Raw genomic sequence first — 23406 nt, forward strand, 5'->3', positions numbered from 1 at the left:
CTGCTGTGAGTGGAAGGACGGAGATAGGGCAGTAGTTTGGGAGGGACATTGAGTCAAAGACAGTTTTTTTTTTTCCAAGGGGAAGGGGACATGTGAGCTGTTAACCAAGAAGCCAGAGAAGGAGAGGTGAGAGCAGAATGGCTGCTGTGGGGGTTTCCTGGAAGCCAGAGATGGCTGTTTCCTTGGGGACCTGTGAAGCGAGTTCTTTCGTTGCAGCTTAGGGGGCTGGGCTTGCACCAGGGTCTTGCGAAGAGATTACAGGTAATATCTGCCCCAGGCAATACAAAATGGAGGAGGTGGGGGTGGAATGAAAGCCCCTTAGCTACGTGGAAAGGCTTGGACTTCAACCGGTAAGTGCAGGAGCGAATGGATGAATGTGTGTTAGGGCTTCTGGGCTCTCAGAAATAGAGCATCATCACCTCAGTTCTCCTGGAGGGTTTATTTTCCTTCTAATGCACTTCATGCTTTGACTGCATTTTTTCTTTTGGGTGTGGGAGATGAGAAATGGGTATTTAGGTAACACAGAATGGGGAAGTTAGCACTTTGCCCCCTTTCCTTCTTTTCCTTTTTTTCTTCTCTTCTCTTCCTCCCTCCTCCCTTCTTGTCTCCTTCCTTCCCCCTCCCCTTTCCCCATACTTTCCCCTTCCTGAGGGTCGTCCTGGTGATTGGTGAGCAGCGCTTTGTAGCAAGCGGTCCTTTCTGGAGGGAGGCTCTCAGTGTAGGAGGCAGGTTCATCTGCCCCTGGCCTGTGTCTCCCGTGCTTCAAGCTGAAGCCCCTCTCCACCTGCCCTCCTTAAACCTTCTAAGTGGGGAATTCTGATAGCAAAGCTTTGATGGACATGGTTTGCTACCTGTTTCTGGTAACCACTTACTTGCTTAACATAGTAAGCAAATGAATACAGTTTTGAGTTTCCCCAAGGGAACAGTGTGTGCTCAGTTAATATGTCTAGGTACTGATATTTCTACCTTCTCTTAGTAGTCATAAGGTTCCTGATGATTCTTTCCTGCTACGATCCTGAACTCTCAGCATTTCCAATTCCTTTGCCTGGTTTGGTTCCCTACAGGGTGGTGGGAGACTAGAAATTTGGCTTTATGAGAAAAATGCCTTGGCCTTTCTTTCTTTTTTTTTTTTTTTTTTTTGAGATGGAGTCTCACTCTTGTCGCCCAGGCTGGAGTACAATGGCACGACCTCCGCTCACTGCAACCTCTGCCTCCCAGGTTCAAGCAATTCTCCTGCCTTAGCCTCTTGAGTAGGTGAGATTACAGGCGCCTGCCACCACGCCCAGCTAAGTTTTGCATTTTGAGTAGAGACAGGGTTTTACCATGTTGGCCAGGCTGGTCTCGAACTCCTGACCTCAGGTGATCCGCGCGCCTCGGCCTCCCAAAGTGTTGGGATTACAGGTGTGGGCCACTGCATCCGGCCTCGCCTTGTCCTTTATGAGAACTGGGGAAAACACACAGCATTTTTATTATAAAGGGACCTGTGTTCCACCTTCTACCAAATGTGCCATTTGTGTTGCCAGCTACCCTACTTCACCATGAGAGAGCCATAGCCGGGCTGAACGTTGGGAGTGTGGGTTCTTTTTCCCCTTTGGTAGCTCTGAGGCACAGGCGAAGTCACATGACCTTGCTGGTCCTCAGTTTCTTTATGTACTAAATGGGAATAATCCGCATCCTGTCTTCTGTGTACTTCATTGAATTATGAGGATGAACCAAGACAGAATATGTGAAAATGTTTTTTGACATATTATGCCATAAAAATTTGATCTTTTATAAGGTCATTGGAACACCTGTAAAACGATCATTCTGACTAGACTTAGTGGTCATGTTATCATTACTTTAATCAAAGAGGTAGAATTATACACATGGAGATCTGTCACCAGAATGGCCCAAATTAAATAATTTTTGGAAAGCTCTTAAACTTTTTATTTCACTGTGATTTTTAAAGATACATTTTAGATACGTCTATACAAATGATTCTCTGCTTCCATTTTTTTTTTTAAAGAAGTGTCTTTTGTATGAGCTTGAATAAGATAGTTTCAGACTTGCAATGCTTTTCTAAAACTGCATCCTCTTCACTCTGTCTGAAACAGATGATCTATTTAGACTTGTTTTTCTGCCTGCTTACCATGATTCCTCTCCAGGTATGCAGCTCTCGGCTCTGCAAATTGCTTTAGAGTGGAGTAAATTGAATGCTCGTTCATTGTTGTCACTCAAGCAGCTTCTGCATTTTCTGAGTTGCTCTTCTTTTTTTCAGTATAGTAGTCACTGACACAATTTACTTATTTTTGGTTTTCTTCTATTTTAAAGTGATGGCATTTAATCCTGCCTTCTGTCTAACTTTGAGCTCCTGGGTTCATTTTGACAAATGTTAGTATGTTGTTATTATGGTCTGTGCCAGTGTTTTTGATACTTAATCGTCTATCATCTTGGCTTTTAATCTTTTTGAGTCTTTGTCTCCTCTCTCCTAATGAGAGTCCAAGTTTCCTGAGGGCAGAGGTGGCACCTCATACCTCTTTGATGCCTCCACAGCACCTGCTACTAGGCAACCCTTCATCACTGACTTGAGGCATAGACAAGCTTTTCTGTGGAAAAATAATCATTCCCTTTCGGGTGGGTCCTCTCCTGGGTGCTATTTTTGGGGCCTTTTGGGCTTTTTAACGTCTAGGGTGATAACACAGTCCTGCATTTGAAAATCTTGGTGTTCTTGTCTGAAGGTGGACCTGTCCCGGTGTTCTCTCTCCTGACCTGGGGTTCAGCCTTGGAGCAGTCAGGGCTTTGTCTTTCAGGAATGGCTTGCAGTCCTCCTCATCAGAGTCATCTTTCTCCAAGCCAGAGCTGTCTAAATTGGATAGAGTCAGAGGCTCTGTGAACTTGCTGATAATTACATGCAAAATTTTCTGTGCATATATGCACATTTTTGGCAGAAGGGCTATAACTTTATGAGTCTAAAGCTCCAAAAATTGTCCAGGGAAGTTGCAGCAGAGAGTAGAGGAATACTGACAGTGGGATCCTTACAGGTACCTTGAGGAGTTGAATTGGCTCATACAGATATTTTCTCCAGGTGTCTAATCATGGGAATGTTGCTCTAGACATGTGTATTCTTGGTTTTATTGAAATACATTTTAGCTGTTGAAGTTTTTTGCTGCTATTTTGGGAAGGTTGGGAACATAGATAATATTGGTTATGTCTTCTAAGAACAGTTCATGAAATTGTTCTCTCTCAGCTTTTTTGCAGCGGACACCCAAGAGATGTCCTTGTTTTGCTCTAGTTGTGGAAACCAAGTCAAAACTAGGCAGACTAAATGGTCAGGGCAACCGTTCACTTGTTTCTCTTACCTGGTTTTGAAAGAAATGAATCAAAACAGCGGAAAGAACATGTAAGAGCTGGATGTGACTGCCAACGAGGTGGGAAGTAGGTGTCAGGTGTATTCGGAGCTCCATATAGGAAGGGGGCGTGACCGAATGGGGGCATTTAGTGAACTGTAGGATGCAGGGTTAGTTTCCTGTTGCTGCCATAACAAATTCCCACAAACGTAGTGGCTCAAAATAACATAATTTTATTATTTTACAGTTCTGTAGGTCAGAAACCCAAAATGAATCTCCCTGGGCTAACGTCAAGACATAAGTAGGTCTCTATTACTTCCTGGAGGCACTAGGGGAGAATCTGTCTCTTCACCTTTTTTAACTTTCAGAGGCACCCACATTCCTTGGCTCATGGACTCTGTTAAAAGAAAAACTTCAGCTGAATTAAATTTAAAGGAGTTGAATTGAACAATGATCAATTTGTGAATTGGGCAGCCCCCAGAATCACAGCAGATTCAGAGAGACTCCAGGGATGCTTTGTGGTCAGAACAAATTTATAAGCAAAAAAAGGGAAGTGACATACAGAAATGGGAAGTGAGGTACAGAAACAGCTGGATGGGTTGCAGGCTGGCGTTTGCCTTATTTGAACACAGTTTGAACACTCAGCAGTGTATGAGTGGTTGAAGTACGGCTGCTGGGATTGGCCAAGACTCAGGTGTTACAGGTGCATACTCCTAAGTTAGGTTCTCAATCTTGTCTGCATATTAAGGTAGGTTATGGTTCATCCACAAGGACTCAAATATAGAAGCATGGAGTCCTTCTCAGGCCATATTTAGTTTGCTTTAACAACTCCCTCGTTCATCTTCAAATCCAGCAACAGCCACTGCGTCCTCCTCACAGCTGCCATTCTTACCAGTGGAGGGTGTCCAGGTTCTTGGCATCTTGAGCAAAGAACTGGACAAAACAAAGTAAGGAAAGAGTGAAGCAACAAATGCAGAGAGTTTTTGAAAATAAAAGTACATTCCATGGGGTGGGATTGGGCCAAGCAGCCGCTCAAGGGCCCTGAATGCAGAATCTTCTCGGGTCCAAATACCCGCTAGAGGTTTCCCATTGGCCACTTGGTGTTTACCCCATGTAAATGAAGTGATGGCCCACAATCAGTGTGATTGGTTGTAGAAAGCAACCAATCAGAGCAACCAATCAGAGGCTACAGTGAAGTTACAAAGTTACAGCCTTATGCAAACGTCTGATTAGTTGCAAAAAGCAACCAATCAGAGGTACTTTCAATTTCCCTACTGCCATGCAGGAAAGGTGAGGGTTTGCAAAGGGTGTAGCCTCTGGTCCTTTTGTTACTTGGGTGTGGAAAATTAGGGTTTTCCTTTCAGTTTAGTTCTAGGAAGTCAGTGTGAATTGGCCTTAGGTTCCCTGCCTCCAGACCCTGTTCTCCTGCCTCACCACCTCTCTGATTCTCTTTTCTGTGGTTACATTTCTCTGGGGCTACAGCCAGGGAAGGTTTTCTGATGTCAGTGACCTATGCGATTCAATAATCCAGGATAGCCTCCTCATCTCAAGGTCCTTAATTTAAGCACATCAGCAGAGCCCCTTTACCGCGTAAGTTAACATTCACAGGTTCTGGGGATTAGAATGTGGATATGGGTGGAGGGCAATTATTATGCTGGCCACAGGGACTTGATCCAGGTGCAGTTAATGCTTGTCCTAAAACAGATGGATTTGAATTTATAAGCCTGCAGTGCTAGTCACAGCTCTAGTAACCAGTTGTACAACTTTTTCCTCTAAGCCTCAGATTCATCACCTGAGATTTTAGTTTTATCTTCTAATTATTAAACATATTAACCATAGCTATTGCAATTCAGGCTGTTGTATACAGCCTACATTTCTCTTTCAGGAAATCCAGCCACTTCTGAGATTGTTGGAGGCTGATAGCTCTCAGCTGGGCCCTGCTCCAGGAATTGCCCTCAGCTGAACAGAGGCACTTTGCCCAAGGTCACACCCCTCCTCAGGAAAAGCCTGCATCCAGTGACTGACCTGTGGGGGTAGGGTTTGGGTGGTATAAAACCCTGGCCATCTGGCCTTAACTCGGAAGGCCCGTCCAGCTCCAGAGCTCCCCATTGGATTGGCTGAGGCCTCCATTGCAGGTGTGATGCATTTCATCTTCTCCCTCAGCCCAGCCCTTCCTCCTTCACCCCAACATGGAATAGTTCCCAAGAGCACTCTCTAGTAAGTCTCCTTTACATACCGTTAGAATTTTAGAGCCTGCTTCCCAGGGAACCTGTTTGAATCCTCTGTAGCCCTTTTTCTGTTGGTTGTTGTTTCTTTTGGTTTTTGATCATGTGGTTTTGTCTTATTGTATGACTGGCTATTTTAATTAATTATTTATTCATTTTATTTTATTTTATTTAGACAGGGTCTTGTTTGGTCACCCAGGCTAGAGTGCAGTGGTGTGATCATGGCTTACGGTAACCTCAACCTCCTGGGCTCAAGTGATCCTCCTGCCCCAGCCTGTTGAGCAGCTAAGTCAACAGGCACGAGCCACCATTCCCAGATAATTTTTACAATTTTTTTTGCAGAGATAGAGTCTCGCTATATTACCCAGATTGGTTGGCCAGAACTCCTGGCCTCAAGTGATCTTACTGCCTCAGTCTCCCAAAGTGCTGAGATTAGAGGTGTGAGCCACCATGCTTGGCCTTGTGACTGGCTATTTTTGATTAAATGTTGAACATTTTTCGGTGTCAGATTTTAGAGACTTGGGATGTTATCTTCCTCCAGAGGATTGACTTCTGGCAGGAGGCTGGCTAGCCTAAGGGCACTGGCCTGCTCCAATCAGGATTGAGATGACTTGGAGCTTTAGCCTGTGCAGGTTGGTCTGATTCTTGTTTGCCTTCACTCCTGGGCTGTACACCTGTGGGGTTAGTGCTTTACAGGCTCTTCTCCCGGGTGGGCCCTGTGCTTGGGTTTTTGTGCCCTGAGCTCCACGAGTCTGTCAAAGCTCTCGTCAGCATCAGCCTATCAGCCAGGCTTTCCAGACTGGCAGGTACCTTTAGGTGAAGAGTGACCAGGTGTTGGGCTTCCCCCCAGGCTTCCTCCTGTCCTGGATCTTGGCATTTCTTCGTTGCCTTGGTAGTTCTCTGAGGCTGCGAAACAGATTCAGGTTATTCCTTTAGTTTTTCTAGTTGTTATCTGCAGAAGAGTTGGTTTAAACCCCCTACTCTGCTATTGCTGGAAGCTATTTTCTGCTGTATTGTTGAAATATAATTTGTTTAACCAGTCTTTTACTGTTGAAATAATAGTTTTACTAAAAAATAATTTAAACATTGATGTGTAGATAATTTACATCTTTATTGCTTAATTTTGTACCCATTTACAATGATTTCCATATGCAAATTTGAAGTGGAATTGTGTTGAAAGTGTGCAAAAGTCAAAGGCTTTTAATACATATTTCTAAATTGCTTTCCAGACACTCTGTACTAATTTATACTTTATCAACAGTAGATAAGATAAACTGCCTTTTTAATCTCTATTAAATCTAACTTCATAAATGTGCATGTGTTTTTCTTCCCTCCTGCAGGCACGTGCCTTAACACCTCAAACTGCAGAAACAGATGCCATTCGGTTTTTGGTTGGGACGCAGTCTCTTAAATATGATAATCAGGTAACTATTTTTGACAAATGTATACATGATAATTACTAAGCCTATTCTTAGTTTTATAACCATTTTGCTCTGATTTTCCAGCAACATTTGAGAAATTAATGCCACATAAACAAAATAAAACTTTCATTTGGATTTAAGTCTATCTTCAAAGAATATTATCCATCTATATGTATCGACTGTGTTCAGTAATTTAAACTTCCTCTGTTTGGCATGACTTTCATAGTCTTGTTTGGCTCTTGTGGTTATATAGATTTGGCTTTATGAGCAATTGAGAAGCAAGGATATGTGGTCACCACTACCCCTTCTTCTTGGGCTTGTGGCTTACTTCTTTAATTGCTCCTAGAACTCTTTCTAGGTGAGTGTGGGGTGTGTCACAACCTCATCCCCACTTGACCCAGGCCACTTGAACTGTCACTGCCACTTGATCCATCGCTGCCACTTAATCCAGGTGGGGATACAGATGGAACCCTTTTGCTGTTCTGGCCACTGTAGTGGACACTTAGGAGATCTGGATTCGGTTCATGGCCTGGCAGTAACCATGTGACCTTGAGCACACGGATTCCCCTTGCTGGACTCCATTTTCCTCATTGCTAAAGTGGAGATTAAAATGAGATGCCATGGTGATTGCAAAGATGTGCATTGTCTTTGACACTGGGAAAATGTGCGGGAGGCCATGTCAGACATGGTCTAGGGCTTCTGTCCGGCTTATCTGATCACACAAGGGAAATGGCATTCAAATAGCTGTCGAAGAATATGCAGGCCTGGATAGGATGTAGTGAAACTGTCACTTTCTTATGTCGATAAAGATTTAAAGTTGGCATAGTCATTGGCAACTAATTCAGTGATACATCCTTAGAGCTTCATAAATAAATGTTTATATACTTAATCTGTAATTCCTGTATCCCAAACCTAGGAAAAATCATTATACACGAAGAATATTAATTATAATGATACTTATAGTCATAAAAACTTACAAGCAATCAGAATATCAAAATGCTTGAATGTTAGGTTGAACAGTATGAAATTGCCACTTGTAATGGCAGATTCGTACACTTCCCTCAGGTTGAATCTGGTTACTCACAGTGAATAGTATTCCCTTATTACACTCATTAAAAGTTACAGACTCCTAAGAAACATGACAACTTAAGAATCATTAGATGATTCGGTGGGACGTTAAAATTGTGTTTCCAGTATGATCAGCATGGTGTAAAAAGCAAAGTGCACAATTGAATCTCTTCTCAGAATAAAGACTGGAAGGAAATAGGCCAAAAAGGACTAAAAATTGAGCCAAGGGTTATCTTCAGATGCTTTTCACAGGGGATGTGTTCCAAGACCACCCAGCGGATGCCAGGAAACCTTGGCGAGTACTGAACCTTAAACATAACATGCTTTTTCCTATACTTTCATATAGGTAAAGTTTAAGGTATAAATTAGGCACAACAAAAGATTAACAACATAACTAATAAAAAAAACAATGATTATTAGTTATGAAAGTTATATGAATGTGGTCTCTGTCTCAGAACACCTTACTGTACTATACTCACCCTTCTTATAGTTTTTTTTTTTTTTTTGAGACAGAGTTTCACTCTGTTGCCCAGGCTAGGGTGCAGTGGCACGATCTCAGCTCATTGCAACCTCCTCCTCCCAGGTTGAAGTGATTCTCCTGCCTCAGCCTCTTGAGTGGCTGGGGTTACAGGCATGCCCCACCACGCCCAGCTAATTTTTGTATTTTTAGTAGAGATGGGATTTCACCATGTTGGCCAGGCTGGTCTCAAACTCCTGACCTCAGGTTATCTGCTGGCCTCAGCCTCCCAAACTGTTGGGATTATAGGCATGAGCCACTGCGCCCAGCCACTCACCCTTTTTCTTGAGAAGATGTGCAATAATATAAGGCCTGTGTGATGACATGAAGTGAGGGGAATGACATAGGCATTGTGATGTAGTGTTAGGCTATTACTGACCTTCTGAGGATATGTCAGAAGCAGGAGTATCTGTTTTGGGTGATCCGGATCATCAAGCCATACGGTGTTGATGGTTTGATGTCAGGAACAGACAGTGTGGATGGCTCAGGGGCAGGTCTCTTTTGTAGCATGGATATGCTGATCAAAGGTGTCAGGAACAGACAGCGTGGGTGGCTCAGGGGCGGGTAGCTTCTGTAACATGGATGTGCTGATCAAAGGTGTCAGGAAAGACCGTGTGGGTGGCTCAGGGGCAGGTCTCTTGTAGCATGGATATGCTGATCAAAGGTATCAGGAACAGACAGTGGGTGGCTCAAAGGCAGGTCGCTTCCGTAGCATGGATATGCTGATCAAAGGTGTCAGGAACAGACAGTGTGGGTGGCTCAGGGGCAGGTATCTTCTGTAGCATGGATATGCTGATCAAAGGTGTCAGGAACAGACTGTGGGTGGCTCAGGGGCAGGTCGCTTTTGTAGCATGGATATGCTGATCAAAGGTGTCAGGAACAGACAGTGTGGAAGGCTCAGGGGCAGGTAGCTTCTGTAGCATGGATATGCTGATCAAAGGTGTCAGGAACAGACAGTGTGGATGGCTCAGGGGCAGGTAGCTTCTGTAGCATGGATATGCTGATCAAAGGTGTCAGGAACAGACAGTGTGGAAGGCTCAGGGGCAGGTAGCTTCTGTAGCTTGGGTATGCTGATCAGAGGTGTCAGGAACAGACAGTGTGGATGGCTCAGGGGCAGGTAGCTTCTGTAGCATGAATATGCTGATCAAAGGTGTCAGGAACAGACCATGTGGGTGGCTCATGGGCAGGTTGCTTCTGTAGCATGGATATGCTGATCAGAGGTGTCAGGAACAGACAGTGTGGGTGGCTCAGGGACAGGTAGCTTCTGTAGCATGGATATGCTGATCAAAGGTGTCAGGAACAGACAGTGTGGGTGGCTCGGGGACAGGTAGCTTCTGTAGCATGGATATGCTGATCAAAGGGATGACTCACGTTTAGGGTGGGATGGAGTGGGACGGCTCCAGAGTTCATCACACTACTCAGAATGGTGTGTGATTTAAATTTATGAATTGCTTATTTCTGGAATTTTTCATTTAATATTTTTGTACTACACTTGACCACAGGTAACTGAAACCTGAGAAAGCAAAACCTCAAATTGGGACGAGGTGGGGGCAACATCTATTCAGGATGTAAAATTCTTTTCTTTCTAATATTTTGTTTTCAGAATGTGTATATATGCATGTGTGTTACTTTTCTCCTGGAAAACATATAAGAAGGGAATTACTTATTTATAAAAATAGTTACCAATGGCCACCTGAAAAGGAAGGAGGACCCACCATGAAGATGGCCTGTGGTTTCAGGGATGGTGCCTACAGGGGAGTTGGGGAGTAAAACCCACATGGGCGACAGTGGTACAGAGATAGGATGGGAGGCACGCCAGTCTGCCTTCCAAATGCAGCTCCAGAAAGCAGAAGCCAGCAGAAACCCGGGAATTCAACACAAAATGGGGCCATGGAAAGCATGATAGTTACCAGCAAATTACGGTGTACCTGCTCTTAGCCAGAATGTAGTAATGGCATTTCCATTTGGTAATGACATTAATGAAGAACCATTGGTACCAAAGTTATCAAAATAGAAGAAATAAAAAGAGGCCAGGTGTGGTGGCCCATGCGTGTAGTCCCAGCACTTCAGGAGGCCAAAGCGGGTGGATCACTTGAGGTGAAGAGTTCAAGACCAGCCTGGCCAACATGGTGAAACCCTGTCTCTACCAAAAATACAAAAATTAGCTGGGTGTGGTGGCACGCACCTGTAATTCCAGCTACTTGGAAGGCTGAGGCATGAGAATCACTTGACAACTGGGAAGATGGAGGTTGCAGTGAGCCGAGATCGCACCACTGCACTCCAGGCTGGGTGACAGAGTGAGACTCTGTCTGAAAAAAAAAAAAAAAAAAAAAAAAAAAGAAAGAATCGCCCAAAATGACAGAAAGTGTTTTAATCTGCCTTAATTTGTTGTTTTTTTTTTTTTGGAACGAAGTAACATTCAGTTAATTATTTTAAATAAGCTCTCCAGTTTTTCTGTTTCCTTTCTTCTAAATTGAAGAGTTCTGATAATTACTCAGGTTAGTTTCCCAGGATCTTATTTTTTTGAGTCAACAGTGTGTTTTATTACACACCTCATGTATTTCCACACTTGCCTGCAGTTGTCTGTGTGTGAATCCGTATGATAGGTATGAAGCTGTGTTTTTGACTTGCTGGTTTTGTCTTTCTGTTTCTGGTAAAGGCATGTGACATTGTTGAGCTGTTCATTCATTCATCCACTTGACAAATGCTTACTTCGTAGATTAACAGATCTCTTTAATTCCTCTTTTTTATGTGCTGGGTACACAAAAACTGAACAGATATTTGTGTCCTGAGTTCAGTGTTTAGTGAAATGGTGAAATGGACAAGCAGATATTCATAGTACTATTAGTATTACCGTGTGGTATAGTTTGGCCCTGTGTCCGCACCCAAATCTCATGTTAAATTGTAATCCCCAGTTTTGAGGGAGGGACCTGGTTGGAGGTGATTGGATCATGGGCGTGGATTCCCCCCTTGATGTTCTCGTGACAGTGAGTGAATTATCACAGGTCTGATCGTTTGAAAGGGTGTGGCACATCCCCCTTCGTGCTCTCTCCTGTCGCCGTGTGAAGATGTGCCTGCTTCTCATTCACCCTTCTGCTGCGATTCTAAGTTGCCTTAGGCCTCTCCAACCATGTCCCCTGTATAGCCTGTGGCACTGTGAGTTAATTAAACCTCTTTTCTTTATAAACTACCCAGTATCAAGTCGTTTTTTTTTTTTTTGAAACAGAGTCTTACGCTCTCACCCAGGCTGGAGTGCAGTGGCGTGATCTCGGCTCACTGCAACCTCTGCCTCCCAGGTTCAAGTGATTCTCCTGCCTCAGGCTCCCAAGCGATTACAGGCACAGGCTACCACGCCCAGCTAATTTTTGTATTTTTAGTAGAGACAGGGTTTTGCCATGTTTACCAGGCTGGTCTCAAACTCCTGACTTCAGGTGATCTGCCCGCCTGGCTTCCCAAAGTGCTGGGATTACAGGCGTGAGCCACCGTACCCGGCCTCAGGTAGTTCTTTATAGCAGTGTGAGAACAGACTAATACACCATCTCGCAGTATTCTCTGTGTCCCCATCTTGCGGTGTGCTTCCTGGCCCTGTCTTGCAGCATCCTCCCTGTGCCCATCTCCCAGTATGCTCCCTGTCCCCGTCTCCCAGCATCCTCCCTGTCCCCGTCTCCCGGGCTCCTCCCTGTCCCCGTCTCCCGGGCTCCTCCCTGTCCCCGTCTCCCGGCGTGCTCCCTGTCCCCGTCTCGCGGCGTCCTCCCTGTCCCCGTCTCGCGGCGTCCTCTCTGTCCCGGTCTCCCGGCGTCCTCCTTATCCCCGTCTTGTGGTGGTATCGTGCAGTTCTTTGGCTGCTGTTTGCCCTGGGTCTGTTTGGAGCCTCCCCAGAGCCGGCTGTGTGGGCGGTGCTGGCACTGAGATCAGTAAAGCAGGCCCTGCCCTCACACTCTTCCCAGGGCTCACAGTTGGCTGAGGCTTGTGGAGTCGGGGTGGTGGGTGAGTGGCTGGAGGAGGCAGCTGGTCCTGGAGCAGGGCCGGTTAGGGCTGGTTCCCACCTGCTGCCTCAGTCAGCAGAACAGGTTTTCTGGTGAGGCAGGCGGCCCCACGCAGTGTGGAGCTGGTGCGTGGCAGAATCGGGACTGAAACCTGCATGTCTGCCTCTCTGCTCGCTTCCCTCTCCTTTGAATTTGCAGTTCAGCTCTGAGGCATGTGCCATGGATATGCTCTTGCACCTGAAGTGTTCACTTTTGTACAGACACACGTGGAAAGAGTGCACCCGTGCTGTTGCCATGCCTTGTCTCTGTGGGGTGAGATGTCCTGAAAATCAAGACAGCTCCATCCTGAACAGCCTGGGCCCCATGGTTCCGGCTGCAAGCAGCCCATCTGTGCGCATCTGCACAGACCAGGAGAGACGCCGGGAAGGCTCCACTGGCTGTGGACTGCAGCCCTGCCCCTGCCTTCTGTGACAATAGAGTCTGGTCTCCTCCTGCACAGTCAGAAGCCACCGTCCCTCGCTCTGGAGCTCCAGCTCTCCTGGGGAGTGGTGGCTGGGAAGGGTTAATGGCTCCTGGCGTTGCCTCAGGCCCTCGCTCCTCTCAGTCATTAATTCCCTGGAAAATGCCCGGTACTTGCATCGTTACTCCATAATGCAGCTGCACTATCTTTCTGAAAATGTGGTGACTGTCACAGTTGCTGACTTTCCTCTGAGGGATGAACTGATTTGTGTCTGTTTCCTCCTGTGGGACAGGACTCTGTCATAGCTCCCTGTGCTTAGGCGGGACAAGGATTTCTGGGGTCCTTGCTCACTTTCTGGGGTTCTCCTTTGACGAGGAGCTGGAGTTCTTCCTGGGGGGTGTGCTCATGGCTTAGCGTGGGCAGGGATGAGGAACCTCGACCTGAGGCCTGTAAGTGCTTCTGCGTTTCCCACACTTTGCCTGTATATTGGTACCCTCCTCTTTCTCATGTAGATAAGAGATGAGTCTTAATCTTCCTCTGGAGACCTCTGGGAGTGCCATGGTGACAAAGAGGACCAGCTTTGCCTCTTCTAACATGGAAGCATTACCCCGGTGGCCAGAATCCTCGTCAGTGAAAAGACTGATGTCACAGAAGGGCAGCGACAGAGCAGCCCGTTTCCTCCCCTGGGTAACTTCTTAGTTTCTCAGCTCAGCTGCGTGGTTCTGCATCTGGTTCTGCATCTGTTTTGATTCGTGACAGCTTTGTTCCTGCAGCCCCTCTGATTGGTGACAGCTTTGTTCCTGCAGCCCCTGCTGCCTGCAAGTCCTGTTCTCACCTGTGCTTAGAATCACCAGGGCGCTTGGTCAACATTCAGATTCCCAGCCCCACTCTAGACTAACTGAGCCTTGATTTCTTCCCCACTGCTCCTGCTCTTTCCTCCCTCATCCTTCTCTCTTCCTTTAATGGTAAAAGGACCTGGTTGCCCACTGAAGCGTCACAGGGTAGCCTGGCTTCCTTGCGATGAGGCCTGATCCAGAGGCTCCAGCCTGTCACTAAGTGTCCCTGACTCGCATTTCTTTTTCTTACTGTCTTCAGTGTGAGCTTCATCTTCAGGGGTCCTGTATTTTTAGGATACATCCCTAGATGGTCTGCCATACTTGGAAATTCTTTAATTGGTTCTTTCCAGCTTTCAAGTTCAGATCTAACATATAAACTGCTCTCTGATATTCCTTTTCCCTCACTCTTGAAGAATCGGTTTGACCCTGTATTAGTGTGTTTTCATGCTGCTGGATAAAGACATACCCGAGACTGGAAAGAAAAAGAGGTTTGGACTCACAGTTCCACATGGCTGGGGAGGCCTCACAATCATGGCGGAAGGCAAGGAGGAGCAAGTCACATCTTACGTGGATGGCGGCAGGCAAAGAGAGAGCTTGTGCAGGGAAACTCCACCTTATAAAACCATCAGATCTCATGAGACTTATTCACTATTAGAAGAACAGCGTGGGAAAGAACTGTCCCCATGGTTCAATTATCTCCCACCAGGTTAGTCCCACAACACATGGGAATTCAAGATGAGATTTGGGTGGGGACATAGTCAAACCATATCACACCCTCAGGTCTGTTGGTGTATTAGGCCATTCCTGCATTGCTATGTAGAAATACCCGAGACTGGGTAATTCATGAAGAAAAGAGGTTTAATAGTTCTGCAGACCATACAGGAAGCATGGCTCTGGCATCTGCTTCTGCGGTGGCCTCGGGAAGCTTCCAGTCATGGCGGAAGGCGAAGTGGGAGCAGGCACATCACATGGCGAGGGCGGGAGCAAAGAGTGAGGGGGAGTGCCACACGCTTCAATGGCCAGATATCAGAAGAACTCACCATCATGAAGACAGCACCCAGCCATGAGGAATACGCCCCCAGGATCTAAACACTTCCCACCAGGCCCTGCCTCCAGCACTGGGGATCACAATTCAACATGAGATCTCGATAGGGACAAATTTCCTAACTATATCAGGTGACATTCCTGCAAGTGTTCAGCTGGAAGGGCTCTTTGGGTTTGAGGAGAAATTTATGATTTTTGTCCGAGGTTTTTGAGTCCTGATCTCTCCTACAAACAGCTTCTATTGTCTTTTCTGTGAAGTCTTTCCTTTTCCACCCCCTTTTCAATTCCTGAGCTGGAACTAATTGATGCCTTTTCTCTACTCTTGTCTGTCCTTGTGTGTGCACGCCTCTGATATAAGTCTTCATGTTATTGGATTCCTGTTACTTCTATTATGTATTTATTTTTCTCCAAATTCCTTGACACCTTGCCTTCCTTGACACCTTGCCATCCCTGACACATATTGTGAGGCCAAGGACCGTTCACTGCTATGTCCTTTCAATGCCTGGTGCTGAGCAGGTTGTTGGATGGATGTATTTTAAGGAAAGTCACAAACTTTTGTAATAGTTAGTTCTACTGCAGCAAACATACTCACTTTTCACAAGTAAATCTTGTGATGTCCTATTGGGCATCTATTACATTTTCAGACAAACATTGGCTTTGTTTCTGTCTAGAGAAGTCACGCTATCCAGAAACCCCATGCCTGGCCGTCCACTTCCGAGACTTTGCTGCAAATTCCATCAGATTCCCTGGTGTCCATATCAACGAGCATTGGGTCAAAACCCACAGCCAGTTTCATCTGTCCCACCAGAGTCACAAGGAGTCAACGCCCAGAATCTCCCATGGGCCCTGCTGCCGCCCTTGGGCCAGCTCCTGAGTGGTGGCCCTCCCGCACGGGCCTATGCTCGGTTTGTGGGGTGTCGGGGGTGGGCAGGGTGTCTGTCACTGCTTCGGATGAACAAAACATGCTGGGAGAAGTGGTATGGACTCTGGATCACAGGGTTTCCCCAGTCATCTGTTTCATAAGGGTTTCCTTAAGCATTTCTCTGGCATGGTGGTGGTGGTGGTTTTCATTGGACTTCTGTACCAGGAGCAAGTCATGTGTGCACCAGTATAAACCAAGGGAAAGATTAACATGGTGCTCTGTTTCCCTCTTATGTGTGCACCAAGCTAGATCTAGGGAAAGATAAGCGTGGTGCCCCGGGGCTGCATTCCCTTCCTACATGTGCATCCATGTAAACAGAAACAGAAGTGTAGTGCCACGGTGCCACCTCCCACTGTGCACTTTCTTTTTTATTTTCCTCTGTGAATTGTACCCCACTTTGCTTTCTGAGAATTTTGGTCTCACTATATATATACATATTTTTCTTTTTTTTTTTTGAGACAGAGTCTTGCTCTATTACCTAGGCTAGAGTGCCGTAGTGTGACCTCAGCTTACTGCAACCTCTGCTTCCCAGTTTCAAGTGATTCTCCTGCCTCAGCCTTCTAAATAGCGGGGATCACAGGCGTGCACCACCATGGCCGGCTAATTTTTATATTTTTAGTAGAGATGGAGTTTCATCATGTTGGCCAGGCTGGTCTTGAACTCCTGACCTCAGGTGATCCACCCACCTCACCATCTCAGGTGATCCACAGTCCCAAAGTGCTGGGATTATAGGTGTGAGCCACTGCACCTGACCTGGTCTCAATATATTGATTATGCCCCAATAATTTTTTTTTTTTACAGAGTTCTACTTATGTCTTTCTGATTTTTAGAGTGAGAGGCAGCTCCCCACTGGAAGGAAGAGCCAGTACTTCAGCCCTGTTCTCTGCTACCAGAGGCAGCTGGTGGCATTCCAGTGACCCAGTTAGGTTCCAGCCTCCTCTGCAGCCCTTGACCACATACTGCACAGGCTGTGTCACTTTCTGCACAGTTCTGAGCAATGTGCTCCTGGGGCACAGGGAGCTTCTGGAATGCAGAGTCTTTTTTCTCTCCCACTGCCGAGTGCACTGTTTGGGTTTCATGGGCAAGGGCTATTAATACCCTATGCTTTAATTGCCTAAGAGAGAAGTATTAATATGTTTAGGGAAATGGTGGTTATTGTACGGGGCTCATAAGCACTGGAAAAAGAGTTATTAAGTATGTTACAGATTTTCCAGTGCTTATGAGCCTGGCCTGGCCAATATGATGAAACACTGTCTCTACTAAGAATACAAAAATTAGCCGGGCGTGGTGGTGCCTGCCTGTAGTTGCAACTACTCGGGAGGCTGAGGCAGGAGAATCATTTGAACTGGGGAGGTGGAGGTTGCAGTGAGCCGAGATCGCACCACTGGACTCCAGCCTGGGAGACAGAGTAAGACTTTGTCTCGGAAAAAAAAAAAAAAAGAACCAGTCTGTGTTTCTATTAGAACAAAGGGATCTTAGAGATGCAGTTTCCTAAATGTACAAATGCTGAGAGGGGCCCAGATATACAAAGAGCCCAGAAAGGGTTAGTGGCTTGCCCAAGGTCCCACAGCCAGGGATGGTAGAATCCAAATGAGAAACCAGGTCTCTTGACTGGCAGGTCACGTTCACGTCAGCACTGAGCTGAAGCGTGAAGCCGACTAGAGTAGAAACTGTGTTTTCAGAGTCACATGCTGTAACCAGGGGTAAAGAAAACCAGCGATATGGGCCCATGGCTTGTCCTGTCCAGGATCTGGTCACAGGCAGTATTCAGTATTCTGCATAACTCTTAAGGAATTGCCACTGGGCAGGTGGGTTTTAGTCATGGATGACGTGGCAGGGACGGCGTCTCCTGTCGTCTGCCTGGTGGCCATCCAGGGTGAGAACTGGGGGGGTTTGCCATCAGCGGCCGAGGGAATCTCCTGCCTCTGGGGAAGCCATTGGATCATTCACTTTCCGTAGGCGTGTGGCTCTTGATTTTTTAATATCCAGTCTTATTTATGTGTGGTATTTTTTGTTTTTATTTTTTTCTGTAGAGATGGGATCTTGCTGTGTTGCCCAGGCTGGTCTTGACCTCCTGGGCTCAAGCCATCCTCCTCCTGCCTCAGCCCTGCAAAGTGCTGGGATCACAAGCGTGAGCCACCGTGCCTGGCCTTTTTTTTTTTTTTTTTTTTTTTCAATTCTCAAGAGTTTTTAAACTTTCAGTTTAGAAGCGCAGATAAAATGGACAGTGCGATGGCCTCAGCTCTGTACTCAGCAGCCTGGCCCTGCAGCTCTGTACTCGGCGGCCTGGCCCCGCAGCTCTGTACTCGGCAGCCTGGCCCTGGGCTGTGGCCACACAGCATTTCTCTCCAAGCCCCGACTCTTCCAGAAAAGGAGGGAGAGGTGATTAAGTTCATGTTTACGGACTTCCTAATAAATTTTTATAACTCTTTATTCTAAATCTTTACAGTGTCACCTATAGCCTTAGCCCAGCACTGGTAAAATCAACTTTAAAAATTTTAATGATGATTCAAAATATATGAGTTTGATCTTTATTATAAACGATTAACACATTTAAAAAATCTAATGTGGCATGAAAAGTTTAAAGTAACATTTAAGTACTGCTCACAGGGCGACCATCTTTGCGGACCTGCCTAGCCGGTGTTAATGGGTCTTTCTTTTGGGCCCTGGTAATCTTTTGCACTCACCTTAGTTACAGTGTTTCTTTCTTGCATTACTTGTTTGCGTATGTTTATTCAACAAAACAGTTGTTTATACTTTCAGGTGAGCTGGGTGTAGGGTGGTGCCCTGAGAACAGAGAGTTGAGGTACTGGTTCTTCCAGCTGGGAGCTGCCTCTCACTCTGGCTTGCTGCTGCCCTGCAGAGCGCATCCACAGGGCAGGTGGTGGGGCTGCAGAGCTTGCATGTCAGGACCAGGGGCTCCCGTAGGCCTGGCTGTGCCGTGTCTAACTGGAGGAGCCCAGGCCCTCTACTCTTCAAGCCTCGATCTTTTCACCTGTAGATTGTGGTTAATAGTAATATATTATAGGGCTGTTTTGAGGATTAAGGCACTAAAGTGTATAAAATACTTTGCATAGTGCCTGGTGCAATATAAATTTCAGCCATTACTTTATTTTTGCTCGTGGTGGTTGATGGCATCCTGTTTGAACAGCCCTGAGTTAAAACAGTTCGTGAAGATGTGTACTTGCACTACTCTATGAATCAACCATAAAATAAGGATATGTGGGAAAATCTCAAGACTCATCAGGCTTAGCAGTGAAGGTTAAAGACCATTTCTATTGCAGTGTACCAGATTAGGAGACATGGGCTTGGGAGGAACATGGATCCCCCCTCTGCCCTGTGCGTGCTCGCTGGCTGGAAGAGGTGAACCTAGAGGAGATGCATGCATCCAGGAGCTGAGTCCCATTGGAAAGCTGTGCTTTGTGTCTTCACAAGAAGGAAAACAGCTTTATGGGAAGAAAGGCGGGCCCAGCCGGAGGCAGAGCCTGTGGGGAGGCAGGAGACTAGGAGAGAGGGGCTGCTGAGACCTGCAGCCAGGCCGAGGGGCCAGCTTGGGGGCCGCGCCGCACTGTCCTGAAGACACGCCCAGAAAGCCCCCAGCTGCGCCTGCTGCCCTGGTACATTTCAGGGGAGCAGATTTGCAAAGTAGTACATTTAAGTGCATCCCTTTTTTCAGTGCTAATGGATTTCCTGATAAGCACGAAATGTGAAAAATACTGAGGAAAAAAATTCCCTAGCAACACAAAAATTACTTCTAATTTTCTATATCACCTTGTGGTCTGTGTTCCTGTGTGATGGTATTATATAATCATATGCCATTTTATAGCCTGCTTTTAAAATGTAATACTCTTGTAACATTTTTGGTATTAATAATTGCTCTTAATCATAACTTTTAAAGCTATATAGCATTTCATAATACACCTTTTTTTGTTCATTTATTCTTTGGGGCAGATTTCACAAAATCAAATTATTGTTTCGGTTTCAACGTTTATGTAGTTCTTATTTATATATTATAACAAACCTTCTAAAGGAATTGGACAAGTTATAACGTGGACCAATTCTATCATAGAATTCCCTGTATTGGTTGCCGTCACTTAGAAAAAGTTGGCTAATATAATAAATATTAATTGGTATGATGAAATTCTCATTTTTAAATTTTTAAGTCATTGGTTATAATAAAGAATAAATTTTCTTCATGTATTTGTTACTAGTTTTTATTCTAATGCGTTTCTGCCTGTAAGATATAACTATAACTTAACATGCATCCAAGTGCATACATCCAGAATATGCTACTGGGGGCATCTTTACACATGCATGCACCGGTTCCCCATGCCCATGTACCCACCACACACCCACACCCATGATGCACCCATACCCTCCCACGCACCTCCCATACGGCTGCACCTGCCTCACCCCTACACATACATTCACATTCACACTCATGTACACCCACCATACCCATGTACCCACAGACCCTCACACACACCCTTACATACACACCTGCACCTGCGTCACACTCACACCCCCTCCACACACAGCTGCACTTCCCCCACACCCACACACATACACGCGTAGACCATGTACCCATGCTCCCACACATGCACACCCACGCACATACATGCATAGACTGTGTACCCATGCTCCCACACACAGGTGCGCACCTGCATGCACACATGCCCACACCCACGTGCACCCATGTCACTGCCATGAAGGACACCCCAGCAGTCCCCTCAGATTCCTGGAGTCTGGGCCAACTCCAGGCCTGCAGTGAATGGTCTCTGTTGTTATCTCAGTTGGTTTTGCCTGAGGTAATCGCACAAGGTGCTCCTTCTCGTGTCTGATTTTTCTCACTCAGCATTGTCTGTGCGTGTGTTGTTGTTACTTGTCATTACTGTGAGAATTGCATTTGTGAATATACCACAAGTGATTTACCCATTCTATTGTGGGTTTTTTTTTTTTGAGATAGAGTCTTGCTCTGTCACCCAGGCTGGAGTGCAGTGGCGTGATCTCGGCTCACTGCAACCTCCCCTTCCCAGGTTCAAGTGATTCTCCTGCCTCAGTCCCCCAAGTAGCTGGGATTGTAGACGCCTGCCACTATGTCCGGCTAATTTTTGTATTTTTAGTAGAGACGGGGTTTCACCATATTGGCCAGGCTGGTCTTCAACTCCTGACCTCAGGTGATTTACCCACCTTGGCTTCTCAAAGTGCTGGGATTACAGGTGTCAGCCACCGTGCCTGGCCTACCCATTCCATTGTTGATGGACATCTGAGATGTTTACTGCTTTGGCTATCATAAATATATCTGCTGTGAAAATTCTTGCACTTGCCTTTTCTTTGGTGTTTGTAGGGTCTGTCCCCAATTGTAGAGATGTGGCGTCATAGGACATATGTATTTCTGCCAAATATTTTTCTCAATATCACTTAGTAATCATTTAATAATTAGTAATATATTATAAAATGTGTAACAGGTCCACAGAGGAAAAAACTGTTCATAGGTAAACTTTCCTCGGGTGTGGAAAGGAAAAAGAGTACAATAAATTTTTCACTTATAAAAACAAGTGCTGTGTTCGTTTCTCTGGTTCTTAGATGTGTGATTTGTAATTGGAAGCTGTTCACTGGGAATGTTTCTGAACCTGCTGTGGAAACTTCAGTGGCGCCGAATGGAAAGGGCGGGCGCGCATGCTCCCTGGGCTCCTGCTCTGCAGCGGGCAAACCGGCCATATCTAGCTTTCCCTTGGCCCCAGGACCTGGTGCTGGCGGCCGGCTCTACTCCTGGGAGACTGCGGTTCAGCTCACGTGGCCCTGGGCACTGGCCGGGTATGAATTCCACTCTGAGCAAGTCAGAATGACTCCTTGGGGTGACCTTGTATTGGTTCGTTCTCATACTGCTATTAAGAAATAGCTGATACTGGGTCATTGATAAAGAACAGAGGTTTTATTGGCTCACATTTCTGGAGCTGTTCAGGAAACATAGCAGCATCTGCTTCTGGAGAGGCCTCAGGAAACTTCCAATCATGGCGGAAGGCGAAAGGGGAGCAGCTGCCTCACGTGGCCGAAGCAGGAGCTAGGAGAGGGAAGATGCCACTCAAGTTTTTTTGTTGTTGAGACGGAGTCTCGCTCTGTCGCCCAGGCTGGAGTGCAGTGGCGCGATCTCGGCTCACTGCAAGCTCCGCCTCCCGGGTTCACGCCATTCTCCTGCCTCAGCCTCCTGAGTAGCTGGGATTACAGGTGCCCGCCACCATGCCCGGCTAATTTTTCGTATTTTTAGTAGAAACGGAGTTTCACTGTGGTGGTCACGCTGGTCTCAAATTCCTGATGTCAGGTGATCTGCCTGCCTCGGCCTCCCAAAGTGCTACAATTACAGGCATGAGCCACCGCGCCTAGTCCATGCCACTCACTTTTAAATGACCAGGTCTCAGGAGAATTCACTATCGTGAGGATGGTACCAGGTGGGGATGGTGCTAACCCATTCGTGAAGGCCCATCCCCCATGATCCAGTCACCTCCCGCCAGGCCTCACGTCCGACATTGGGATTACAATTTGATATGAGATTTGGACGGGACACAGATCCAAGCCATATCACACCCTGAGAGGAACAGTTGGAAATAATGAAAGGGCCATCTGAGGCCTGGGTGATGTGTAGGTGCTACTGGGTATCGTGGAGACAGTTTAAAAATAGCATTTAATGTTAGATTGCAAACGTATTGCAGAGTGCGCCAGGCACAGTCAGTCTCAGACCTAGTTAGGCAAAAAATGTTAAAAGTGCAAATAAAGCACAAAGAAGTAAAGGAAAACCACCTGTAATTCCACCATCCAGACACCACTCAGCTACCTGCTAGTTCTCATTTGGACACGCGTACATTTTTAAAACAAAACCAAAAAAAATGATGTAGCATTGGTACAGTTTATTTTGTGTATTCTCTTCTAAAACATATATTACATCGTTCCATGCCACTGAGTAGTCTACAGTACACCGAATGGCGTCATAGTATTATATTACCATCAAATACTAAAACTTATTTGAACAGTTTCCTATTACTAAACATTTAGGTGACTTCTAATTTTTTTATTTCAATAATCAATGCCATAGTAAACGTACTTGGATATAAATCTTTTGTGCAGACCCATGAATATTTTCTTAGTACAAATGTACTTTTAAAAGAGGAATTATGTTTTCTCATTGACTTGGGTATTGGTAAGAAATTAAATGTGAAATCATTTTAATTCCTCTAAAAATTATCCTGGAAAGCATGGAGATAGTATATTGAACTTTCTTATGTAGTGGCTAAAATGTTATACTATTTAATATCATAAGACAATAGGCACCAGCGGCTGTTGGACTTGTTTTTGAAAAGAGGATAAAAGTGTGTGAATATACAGCCCTTTCTCGCTCTCTCCCACCTTAATCATGTCTGAAGTATGAGTCGAGTTCTGCCCATTATAGATAGAGTGGGCCAGGCGCGGTCAGTCCCAGACCTAATTAGGCAGTTGTGCCCTGCCGCCCCTGCCCTCCCTAGCAGCCGTGCAGCAGGCTGGGAGGACCTTGCTGATATGGACAGCCCTGGGCAGCTCTGGCCGTGACACCAACAGTGGCTCAGTCT

At 45.9% G+C, this 23406-nt stretch overlaps 1 protein-coding gene and 1 long non-coding RNA gene across 5 annotated transcripts in view; one reads left to right on the plus strand and one right to left on the minus strand.

The window, feature by feature from the left end:
• The window catches only part of EIPR1 (EARP complex and GARP complex interacting protein 1), a 179445-nt gene that overhangs the window by 9919 nt on the left and 146120 nt on the right, over positions 1 to 23406 (plus strand). For 3 of the 4 annotated variants that reach the window (XM_024241874.3, XM_054545347.2, NM_001131475.2), the window contains 1 exon segment: positions 6892 to 6975. In XM_024241874.3, coding sequence (XP_024097642.1) covers positions 6892 to 6975 — 84 coding nt within the window. 4 annotated transcript variants of the gene reach the window in all.
• LOC129057779 (uncharacterized) lies at positions 3550 to 8862 on the minus strand. Its single transcript, XR_008522559.1, has 3 exons — positions 8520 to 8862; positions 6362 to 6457; positions 3550 to 4259 (listed from the first exon to the last, which is right to left on the minus strand). It is a non-coding gene; the product is annotated as an uncharacterized LOC129057779 (long non-coding RNA).

This window comes from Pongo abelii, chromosome 12 (assembly GCF_028885655.2).
Source record: "Pongo abelii isolate AG06213 chromosome 12, NHGRI_mPonAbe1-v2.0_pri, whole genome shotgun sequence".
Lineage (NCBI taxonomy): Eukaryota > Metazoa > Chordata > Mammalia > Primates > Hominidae > Pongo > Pongo abelii.